Genomic DNA, 12,376 nt, shown 5'->3' on the forward strand with positions numbered 1-12,376 from the left:
CGCCAAGGCGTACAACCGCTTCCGGCGGCGGTCAAAGGCCACTTTTCTGCTCTTCGCCAGCTCCTTGGTGGCAACTGATCTGGTTGGACATGTTATCGCTGGAGCCCTCGTACTAAATAAATACTCGGTAGGCACTGGGTCCACAGCTGATGCCGTCTCCAGCTTTCAGGGTGATCCTGCAGATCCGGATGCATCTTGTCTGTTTCTGGGAGGCTGCATGGTGTTCTTCGGCCTGTGCCCTCTCTTCCTGGGCTGTGCCATGGCTATTGAGCGCTGCTTGGGCGTCACCAGGCCTTTGCTGCACGCTCGTCTGGTGACCACAGCACGGACGAAGATGGCACTGGCCCTGATCTGGCTGCTGGCCTTATGTGTGGCCCTTCTGCCCTTTTTCAGCCTGGGCGCCTACACGCGGCAGTACCCAGGGACGTGGTGCTTTATTAAAGTGATGGAGGGCACTAAAGCAACAGATCTTGCCTTCGTGATGCTGTTCTCTGGACTGGCTCTGAGCTCTCTGTCCTTGGCCTTTGTGTGCAACACCATCAGTGGGATCACGCTGGTGAGAGCGCGGCTAAAGAAAAGGTCATGCTCCCAGCGCTGCTCAGCCAGGTCCCATGACACTGAGATGGTAGTCCAGCTGGTTGGCATCATGGTGACCTCCTGCATCTGCTGGAGCCCTCTGCTGGTGAGTGTCAGCTAAAGCACTTCACAGACATTTAATCACATCTTCAAAAGGCATGTTTTTATATGACTACATGTCATTCTGATTTCTCAAATCACAGATCAGTGTTGCAGGGGAAGATAGAAAGTTTACGTTTTAGAAAATTACAAACAGCTTTTTCTGTGATTCAATTTTTATTGTGTTTTTAGGCACAACACAAGAAGAAAATACTATATGAGATTTCGATTAATAGGATCTCAAATCACCACAACTTTTTTTAAACAAGGTATTTTTACCTACCCATCAACCCAGGAACAAACAGCGAAAGCCAGACCAGCCAAAGGAAATGTAATAGACAATAAATAAATAAATAAATAAAAATGTGTATAGAAATAAAAAAATATTAAAAAAAGGGAATTTTAAAGTTTGAAATAGTAGAAGAAGATATTTTTTTATTATTTATTATTTTATATTTTCAAAAACATTTTGGAATTTTTTAAAAATAACATAGAGGCGCCTCTAACACTACAAAAAGATACACGATGAGAAATACCACAGCGATGTAATAAACAAATCTTGAGCAACATGTAAACATCCCTCCCACAGCAATGGTAAAATACATGATGTAATATAGAAGCATATGCTGCGGGAACAATGTCCACACAATGAACAGTCATATATCCATTTAACCCCCTCGGAGCCAGAGTGTCCAAAGTGTAAATCAAAAAACCAAGAATTTATATCACCTCCATGACAATGTTGTTTGACAGTCTCAATGCCACAGTATCTGACAATATTTGGACAGGCTCTGAGACCCAACTGATGCAGTTTCATAACTTCATAAACACAGACCGAGGCGACAATGCTAACCACTGCACCACCGTGTCGCCCTAGGTGCCAGGCGGTAGATGTGTTACGCACATTTTAGTTGTCGAAATGTTAAAACATTTTTCATTTGGTATTCTCATCTAGGATTTCTTTAGATCTGCAACACTGTTATATAAAAATTTAAATGTAAAGCTGAGCCACTGGAGAAACACAAGTATGACACTGAATGTATTACACTGTGTGGACCTTGGACTAATGACTGAGGAGAAAACTCTCCACACTCCCCCTGAAATGCAAAACTGTGAAAATATGTTCAAACTATTTCATTCCTGCTTTTATGTGAGTAAGATTCACGATTGCTCGAGTCAGATGAAGTGAGTCATTGATTGTTACAGTGTGTCCACCATCAGTTATGTGACTAACACTCTGCAGCTGCTAGTAACTGAGCTTTGGCAGATATTTACAGATGAAATTCCATACCAAAGCATGGAGTGATAAGCAGACACTTCAATGTTGTATACTTGGAGGAATTTTTGACCATTTTTAGCAAGTCTTGAGTGTGGAAAAATGCTTAAATTTAGCATCAAATCGGTGTCACAAAGCTGCTGCAACAACCTATGAGACAAAATTGAGTGTGGAAATGGACTTCATATACTTCCATCATAATGATCTCAGCCCTGAAATACTAAACTTTAAAAGTTTGAATAGGTGCCTTACCGAAACACAATGGTTATTACAGATTTAAGAGTAGAAAAGGTTTTGGTTTTAGTACAGCGTTCATATCCCTTTAGCTTGGACACATCCCTGACAAACTGAGTAAAGATGATACCTATCTACTAAAGATCTTTACTTGCAGCAAGTAAAACGGCCATTACAAAATACTGGCTCCAGAAAAACTGCCCCACTGCTCACCTCTTTGTTAACACTGTTTAACACTTGCATCTTCTGGAACAGATGACCTACTCCATACGACTTCAAAAAGAATTGGGAGAAAAACAGTGGAGAAAACGATGTGTTTATTTAGCCAATGAGACAGATTTCACATGACTTTTGTATGTACTATATGATACCCTACTTTAAAGTAAATTTGTTTTGCTTTTTTTAATGTTCATAAATAAAAAGTACAAACAAAAACTTAAAGCACTGTATGGAGTTGGACTTCAAATTAATCTTCAGGTCCCCAGCTTTCAGATGATGTATATACTGTTAACCTGCTCTCTCCCCCTAAAGATCCTCTGTTTGCCCTTAAAAAAGAGTCAGAGTTAAACATTTAAATGATTAAGGACTGTGGGGCACCCAGTGATTCACCTAGAACACAATAAACTTTATTTGTGTAGCACTTTGCTGTATGGGACAGATAAAATAGCATACACCATCAAGATAAAAACAGCAATTATATACAGTCAGGTCCATAACTATTTGAACAATGTTACAGTTGTCATCATTTTGGCTCTGTACACCACCACAATGGGTTTTTAATGAAACAATGAATACCTGCTTAAAGTGCAGACTCTCAGCTTTCATTTAAGGCTTTTTTTAAAAATGTAGTATGAACCGTGTAGGAATTACAACCATTTCTTCACACAGTCCCCCAACTTTAAGGGCTCATAAGTATTTGGACAAACTAACATAATCATCAATTTAACTGTTTTAATACTTGGTTGCAAATCCTTTACAGTCAATGACTGCCTGAAGTGTTGGACACATAGGCATCATCAGATGCTGGGTTTCTTCCCTGGTGATGCTCTGCCAGCCCTTTACTGCAGCCGTCTGCACTTCCTGCTTGTGTTTTGGGTGTTTTGCCCTCAGTTTTGGCTTCAGCAAGAGAAACGCATGCTCAGTTGGATTCAGGTCAGATGATATGACTTGGCCATTGCAGAACATTCCACTTCTTTGCCTTAAAAATGTCTTTGGTTGCTTTTGCAGTATGCTTCAGGTCATTGTCCAACTGCACTGTGAAGCATCGTCCAATGAGTTTTGAAGCATTTGGTTGAATCTGAGCAGATAATGGTGCCCCAAACACTTCAGCTTTCATCCTGCTGCTCTTCTCAGCAGTCACATCATCAATAAATACAAGAGAACCAGTTCCACTGGCAGCCATACATGGCCATGACATAACAGTACCTCCACCATGCTTCACTGATGAGGTGGTGTGCTTTGGATCATGAGCAGTTCCTTCCCTTCTTCCTTCTCTTGTCTTCCCATCATTCTGGTAGTTGATCTTTGTTTTATCTGTCCATAGTATGCTGTTCCACAACTGTACAGGCTTTTTAGATGGTTTTTGACAAACTCTAATCTGGCCTTCCATTTTTAAGGCTAACCAATGGTTTGCATCTTGTGATAAACCCTCTGTATTTATTCTAGTGAAGTCTTGTCTTGCTTACAAGAGCAGCAGGATGAAAGCTGAAGTGTTTGGGGCTACATTATCTGCTCAGATTCAACCAAATGCTTCAAAACTCATTGGACGATGCTTCACAGTGCAGATGGACATTGACCTGAAGCATACTGCAAAAGCAATCAAAGACATTTTTAAGACAAAGAAAAGGAATGTTCTGTGATGGTCAAGTCATATCATCTGACCTGAATCCAATTGAGCATGCATTTCTCTTGCTGAAGCCAAAACTGAGGGCAAAACACCCAAAACACAAGCAGGAAGTGCAGACGGCTGCAGTAAAGGGCTGGCAGAGCATCACCAGGGAAGAAACCCAGCATCTGATGATGCCTATGTGTCCAACACTTCAGGCAGTCATTGACTGTAAAGGATTTGCAACCAAGTATTAAAACTGACTGTTTAATTGATGATTATGTTAGTTTGTCCAAATACTTATGAGCCCTTAAAGTCGGGGGACTGTGTGAAGAAATGGTTGTAATTCCTACACGGTTCATACTACATTTTTGAAAAAAGCCTTAAATGAAAGCTGAGAGTCTGCACTTTAAGCAGGTATTCATTGTTTCAATAAAAACCCATTGTGGTGGTGTACAGAGCCAAAATGATGACAACTGTATCATTGTCCAAATAATTATGGACCTGACTGTACATTAAAAAAGAACATAGGGTATTATCAGATGAAACAGTGTGTAATGAAAATAAATAAATTGATAAATTGATATGCTCCTCAGGTTAGGGGTTCCATATGCACCTGCACCCCATTCACTAAGGTTGTGTCCTTACCACAGCGCCACATGGGAGAAGTTTTTCTTGTAGACTTTCTCCAAGAAACCCCTTTCTAACAGATATCTAGTCATTTCAAACCACGACTCTTTCCCTAACCTTAACCAGAAGATTCCTTTCTGGTAGAAAGCCTGCAAGGAAAATTTCTCCCAACTGCACCACAGCGGCCTGAGTTTGATTACAATCTGAGGCCCTTTAATGCATGACGATCTGTCTCTCTCCCAGCTGTCCTGTTACTTCTCGTCTATCCAACCAATACATGCTAAAAGGCCAAAAAAATGAGAAAAAAACCCCCATAATAATCAGGTTTGTCATGCTCATAATTGCACCATTACACAGTGAAGGGTAACTGGAAGGACTAAGAATGGACAGCTCACTTTTCACCACAGAAATCTGTTGAAAACAGCAGGAAACAGGAATTTCACAATAATTATAACTGACTTTAGCAGCACCACTGTTTATAAAAATGTAGTTATTCCAGTTTAACAGTAATGATGTTATTATAATTCACAGCGGTCATAATAATTAAATAGCACTAAACTAAAACTAGGTGTGAACATATTATTTATATTCCTGTCATATGGTGTCGTTGTTTTGTTTCATGGTGTGGGGTTGGAGTCATGTAACTTTTGTAATATTATATTATATATGTAATATTGACACTTTATTTCTGTTTTTTTGTTTCTATGAGAAGTATCCCAACTGCTGTAACAGACTATAATTTTGACAAATAAAGAGTTTAAAAAATAAAATAAAATAGGTGTGAAAAAGATTTTGGTTTACTGAAATAAAAACAAAACAAAAACAAAACAAACAAACAAAAAAACAGGAAATCTAAACAGGCAGGAACTCTTTTTAGTTTTAGTCTTTGTCAATTTGGTCAAAATGTTTATCATGATTATGAGTCAACTGCATACATACATATTTCCCAAAATTTCAGACTGATACGTTTGGTATCTTTGGATCACCACCAAATTTAAAATAAAGTTCTGTGGGTTTGAGCAAACCACTGGTATGTTACATTTGTACGTTATTATGTAATGGATACATGAAAACTTTATGTTTCAGCAACGCTGTGGTTAACATGTGGTTGGGGTTAGACACAAAAACCACTCATGTTTTGGCTTAAAACACGGTAACAGGCCGCTAAAACAACACCCATGTTTGGAATCTTTGAGATCTCCTAATCTGAAATAAAGTTCTGTGGGTTTGAGCGATGTTAGGCTGCACTGTGTGAGGGTGAAAGGGTCAAACAATAGCTGCTATGCGTTTCCACATGTCTGATCTCAAGTTTAAAAGATGTTACAAGATGAGTCTGAATTTGCTTAATTTTTTTTTCTTTCAGGTCTTTGGACTGATATCAGCCACGCGCTCCTACAGTGGCTTCCTGGACACTGAGAGAGACACTTATAGGCGCCTGATGATGACAGGAGTCAGGATGGCGACCTGTAACCAGATCCTAGACCCGTGGGTCTACATCCTGCTGCGGCGCGCCATCCTCAGGAAGATCTACCGCATCACGAAAAGACAGGCCAGTTTCAAGGGGAGCACGTTCCGCTCGGTTCGCTGGGACCTCAGCTCCTTCCAGAACTCAGAGAAAAGCAGTGTTAATAAGATTTAAATGGTCTACTGCAGGAAGAAAGGGGACGCGTCATCTATCACGTTTAAGGGCTGTTTCTTGCCAGCGGGATCAACACAGAGCCCAGCAGTCCATCATCTGGATCCAAATTAAGTGTTTAAAGGTCTCAATGAAAAGAGATGACTCTCTTGGCTGCTGTGAATGAGAGCCACCCTGGTTCATGAGTATGAAGGTTATGTGTCAGGATCCAAAGGGGTTACAAAATGGAGCATGTTCCATGTTTGAATTATCACTGACCAGCTAATGACAACTACAGTATGAGCCAGTGTTAAAAGCCCCAACACGTATATAAATAGTGTTTATCAGAGTGGAACATGGCCCATATATGTCCAGGACATGTTTGCATGGCGGTCTGTCCTCTGTGAGAGCAGTTGTAAATAAAATGTTTTGTTAGTTGGAGTATAATGTGTTAACTTTTGCTGAAGTGAAGACTGTATCCAGTCTTAAAGGGTAACTTTGATATTTTTTCAACCTGGACCCTGTTTTCTGACGTTTATGTGTCTAAGTGATTAATTTGAACAACAATTTTTTAAATGATCCAGTGTTTAGCGAGAGCGCTGCAGCCAGCAGTGGTGAAACAGGCTGCAATGTGACCGTTCAAGCATGTTCGCACCTTTAATTTACGTCCACTAGAAGTGCTTGTTTTTGCCACTGAAAGGTTCAGATTGTTGTTATAAGTGTCTGACAACATTTGGAAAGGATCCCTACAGAGATAGACTTCTTTGTTAAAGAGAAATATCATTTTTGTTTACTCAGAAACAGCCCCAAAATCGCTGCCATCAAAACCACCAGACTCCAAAAAAAATAAATAGTACTTTTATCATTATGAAACACACTTCACTCAAAGTCGACAGAAACAACAAAAAACATCTTGGTTGATCCTCCCACAGTTCAAACAATCACCAAACCAACTTACAGGTTGAAATCAACCCTTAAATCACCTAGTTAGATGTAAAAACAGCCCTGACATCGCCATCGCCAAACCCACCAGACTCCATTTAAATAAACAGCAATTTTATCATCGTAAAACACACTTGACTCAAAGTCGACAGAAACAACGTAAAACTCACAAAAACTATTTGTTTCGTCTTCCCACAGTCCAAACAACCATTAACCAACTTACTGGTTAAAATAAACACCCAGTAAAATCACCCAGTTAGTTGTAAAAACAGCTCAGACATTGCCAACACCAAACCAACCAGACTCCATTTAAATAAACAGTGTTTATAGCTTGTATAGAGTGATTGCCCCAGTATGTGTGAACTTTAAAGTGACCGGGTGAACTAAGAGTTTATTTAAACCAAACCACAGTTGGTGATTGTTGCGACAGTGAAAAGAGGAACCATGACGACTTTTGTGAGATTTATTTTGCCTCCTTCGACTTTGAATGAAGTGTGTTTTACAATTACAAAATTATTATTTATTTAAATGGAGACTGGTGGGGTTAGCGATAGCAATTTCGGAGCTGTTTCTAGTAAAACAAAAAGATAAACCGTTATTTAATCAGGTAAGTCACGCTGAGATCAAGCACTTTAATTGGACATAAATCGATGGTGCCAAATACCCAGAGTGGTTCCATTGCAGCCTGTTTGACTGCTGCCGCTACAACATTCTCACTCAACATGGCACCAATTTCAAACATTGTTGTTCCAATTACTCACTAAAACACAATGTGTGTTAAAATGAATCCAGGTTGAAAAATCCCAAAGTTTGTCCTTTAAAGCAAACATCTCAACCCAAAGGTTTCATTCATTTAATTTTCCGACACAGTGTAAAAGTCCATGACTTGTATAAATGCTCACATATGAGAGCCAAAGAAAAGGCTGTGCTTTTACCTCAGCTTGAAGATGTGAAAAACACCGTGTGTGTGTGTGTGTGTCCAGTGTTGTGCTGTGACATGAATGTGAATGTGTGTCTGTTATTGTGTGTTTGTAAATGTATCTGCAGTATTCTCCCCCCACGTGTGTCTGGGGACTGAAGTGAAGCTACATGTTGCTAGAGCTAATTGAATGTAATATTGTTATCAAAAGGGAATGTAAGATTTGATAATAAATGGTTACCTGTTAGTGGTTTGTCTTATTCTGGTTTGTAATTGGTGTAATATTTTAATGTAATGTTTCCTGTATTCAACTGTATTCTTACTGAGGAATAAGGCGAGGCACTTTCATGTCTCATCTGTTAGCAGCTGGTTAGCTTAGCACAAAGACTGGAAACGGGGAAACGAAGCCTTAAAAGGCTGCATTTGTGACCAATTGTGCCACATCGACATGACCAAGGCTGTCCCATTTTGAAGGCTCCTTCAAATGCGGCAGAGAAATGCAGCCTTCGTTCCCAGAAATTGGAGGATGCAACGGATGAATCCTTCGTGGCCCAGCCTATCCCAAAATGCATTGCTCGCCAGTGCCGATTATATATTAAGTTAAGTTAACTGACTAGCTAACGGTTAACTCTTGTTAACATTACTATTTACTAAAATGCACACTGCTTGAATAATCTTAATTTAATTAGCAACATCAGCCTGAAATATATCTAACAGTGGTGTCTCTGGTGGTGAATCATCTCCTCAAGTATTAAATAAAATGTACATATACATATATTAACAATCTCTGGGGCCATGATTTAGGGCTAACGGACTTACTAGCTTACTCCGTCTTTCGTCAAGCACTGCACTAATTTTGCAGCTTTTATAATCAGAATCACCTCAGTTTGTATTTTACCTAGCACAAGATAACTCTGTCATTAATTTGCTTAATGCATTGGCAATGAGCGCCAGTGGCACCAAAGTTACTTGCAACCCAATCACTAGAAAAAAATGTTGGCATTGTACGTTTCTGCAAACCATGGGTATGTTACATTTGTACGTTATTATGTAGTCAATACGTTAAAACCTTATGTTTTCCAGCAACACTGTGGTTGGTTTAGGCACAAAAAACACTTAGTTATGGTTAAGAAAAGATTACCACTTTTTGTGGAAATATCCTGGCAGGAAACACAGCAACTGGTTGTGAAAAAACACAGATGCTTGTCGCTTAAAAAGTTGCTGGAAAAACAGCAGTAGTTTGCTAAAACACACTTGGTTTTGTTGTTTGTTGGTCTCAAACAGTGGTCTGCAGCTTGGCAGACGTTTCACGTAGGTGTCACTCCATCCACCATCCCCTCAACCTCCAGATGAAGAAGGCAGCTTGGCATGTTGATATGATACATATGAAATGTACAACTATGACGGAGTTGTGGTTTGCAGAAACATACAATCACAGCATTTTCTTCTGGTGGCCAGGCAGGAATTTAGTAAAAGAGAAAAGCAGATCAGAGTTCCATCTGTATGAGTATGTTAATTAGAAATAGAAGAGGACCAAGTATTGATCTTTGTGGAACTCCGCACGTCATGTTAATCTACTTGAAAGACTGTCGACACAGATAAAAATAATTCCTGTCTTGCAAGTTAGACCTGGTGTGGATGAAAATGGTGGGTGGGAAATTATTGAAACATACAATATATTTGCTGATCACCAAAGAAGTTGCCCCAGTATGTGTGAACTGCATTTTTTTGTTCCAGGATCTGCAATTGCTTCAGTGAAATACCACTTAATTATGAGTCAACATAGAAAAATAACTGATATCTCACTAGGTAATTAATCTTTATTTGTTTCAAGTAATGCAGATATAAATTACTTTATTGCAGCTTCCTAAAAAAGAAAACAACAGATCTGACATGCCGTCATTTTATGCCCTCAGCTTCTGGATCAGGATAAGACAACCAAATCGCCAGAAAAAATATTAGCACGCTTCTGCAAACCCCAAATGTTACATTTGCACATTATTATGTAGCAAATAAATTGAAACGTAATGTTTCAGTTATGTTGTGGTTAATGAGTGGTTATGTTTAGGCACAAAAACCACTTAGTTATTGTTAGGAAAAATAATGTTTATCGGTGGCACAATCCCGGCAGTCAAAGCAGCGATGTCTCAGTAAAAAATAAACACTTTTCGTGACACTATCCCCTCTGGAAAAACAGCACCAGGTCACTACAAAACACTAATTTTTGGAGCCTAAAAGCTGCTGGAAACACAGCAATGACTTCCTAAAACCCAACTGATTTTGTTGTTTGTTTTTCTTAATTGGCAACTGTCTCACCTAGGTGACACACCTTCCACCATCCCCTCTACCACCCACTGAAAAAGTCACTTTACTTTAGAAACACTGATATAATACATACGAAATATACAAATGTAACATATTTGTAGTTTGCAGAAATGTACAATGCAAACATTTTCTTCTGGCAACTGGGCTTGATAATAATGTGAGTCTTTTCTACTCTCAAGACCAGATGCACTCCAGCTTTGTAATCAAGCCAGTGATTTTCCGTGCAGGATTTTCAGAGCACCTGAAACAAGTGGTCACTCCAAACTGGAGAATTCCCACAGTACAATAACAAATCAGGTTCTTTGAGTGACACATTCTTGTCAAATTGGATTTGGAGATCCAACTGAAAATCAGTCCAGAAGATTGTCACATGTCCACATTGAAAGAATAACTGTTCTGCTGTTTTTACCATATCATTACAGAAGGTGCATTTGTCAGTTATAACAGGAATGTACAGTACAGGCCAAAAGTTTGGACACACCTTCTCATTCAATGCATTTCTTTATTTTCATGACTATTTACATTGTAGATTCTCACTGAAGGCATCAAAACTATGAATGAACACATGTGGAGTTATGTACTTAACAAAAAAAGGTGAAATAACTGAAAACATGTTTTATATTCTAGTTTCTTCAAAATAGCCACCCTTTGCTCTGATTACTGCTTTGCACACTCTTGGCATTCTCTCCATGAGCTTCAAGAGGTAGTCACCTGAAATGGTTTCCACTTCACAGGTGTGCCTTATCAGGGTTAATTAGTGGAATTTCTTGCTTTATCAATGGGGTTGGGACCATCAGTTGTGTTGTGCAGAAGTCAGGTTAATACACAGCCGACAGCCCTATTGGACAACTGTTAAAATTCATATTATGGCAAGAACCAATCAGCTAACTAAAGAAAAACGAGTGGCCATCATTACTTTAAGAAATGAAGGTCAGTCAGTCTGGAAAATTGCAAAAACTTTAAATGTGTCCCCAAGTGGAGTCGCAAAAACCATCAAGCGCTACAACGAAACTGGCACACATGAGGACCGACCCAGGAAAGGAAGACCAAGAGTCACCTCTGCTTCTGAGGATAAGTTCATCCGAGTCACCAGCCTCAGAAATGGCAAGTTAACAGCAGCTCAGATCAGAGACCAGATGAATGCCACACAGAGTTCTAGCAGCAGACCCATCTCTAGAACAACTGTTAAGAGGAGACTGCGCCAATCAGGCCTTCATGGTCAAATAGCTGCTAGGAAACCACTGCTAAGGAGAGGCAACAAGCAGAAGAGATTTGTTTGGGCCAAGAAACACAAGGAATGGACATTAGACCAGTGGAAATCTGTGCTTTGGTCTGATGAGTCCAAATTTGAGATCTTTGGTTCCAACCGCCGTGTCTTTGTGAGACGCAGAAAAGGTGAACGTATGGATTCCACATGCCTGGTTCCCACTGTGAAGCATGGAGGAGGAGGTGTGATGGTGTGGGGGTATTTTGCTGGTGACACTGTTGGGGATTTATTCAAAATTGAAGGCACACTGAACCAGCATGGCTACCACAGCATCCTGCAGCGACATGCCATCCCATCCGGTTTGCGTTTAGTTGGACGATCATTTATTTTTCAACAGGACAATGACCCCAAACACACCTCCAGGCTGTGTAAGGGCTATTTGACCAAGAAGGAGAGTGATGGAGTGCTGCGGCAGATGACCTGGCCTCCACAGTCACCGGACCTGAACCCAATCGAGATGGTTTGGGGTGAGCTGGACCGCAGAGTGAAGGCAAAGGGGCCAACAAGTGCTAAACACCTCTGGGAACTCCTTCAAGACTGTTGGAAAACCATTTCAGGTGACTACCTCTTGAAGCTCATGGAGAGAATGCCAAGAGTGTGCAAAGCAGTAATCAGAGCAAAGGGTGGCTATTTTGAAGAAACTAGAATATAAAACATGTTTTCAGTTA

General features: G+C 40.0%; 1 protein-coding gene across 1 annotated transcript in view; it reads left to right on the forward strand.

The window, feature by feature from the left end:
- Positions 1–8,363, forward strand: part of LOC117267904 (prostaglandin E2 receptor EP1 subtype-like) — a 12,592-nt gene extending 4,229 nt beyond the window's left edge. Inside the window, exons 2-3 of the mRNA XM_033643975.2 lie at positions 1–682; positions 6,004–8,363. The exon at positions 1–682 is cut by the window's left edge and continues 238 nt beyond it. Of these exons, the coding sequence (XP_033499866.1) occupies positions 1–682; positions 6,004–6,279 (958 nt within the window). The 3' untranslated portion in view covers positions 6,280–8,363. The remainder of the gene's footprint in view (positions 683–6,003) is intronic.
- Positions 8,364–12,376: the final 4,013 nt, after the last annotated feature.

The sequence above is a fragment of the Epinephelus lanceolatus genome, chromosome 18 (assembly GCF_041903045.1).
Source record: "Epinephelus lanceolatus isolate andai-2023 chromosome 18, ASM4190304v1, whole genome shotgun sequence".
Taxonomy (NCBI): Eukaryota; Metazoa; Chordata; class Actinopteri; order Perciformes; family Serranidae; genus Epinephelus; species Epinephelus lanceolatus.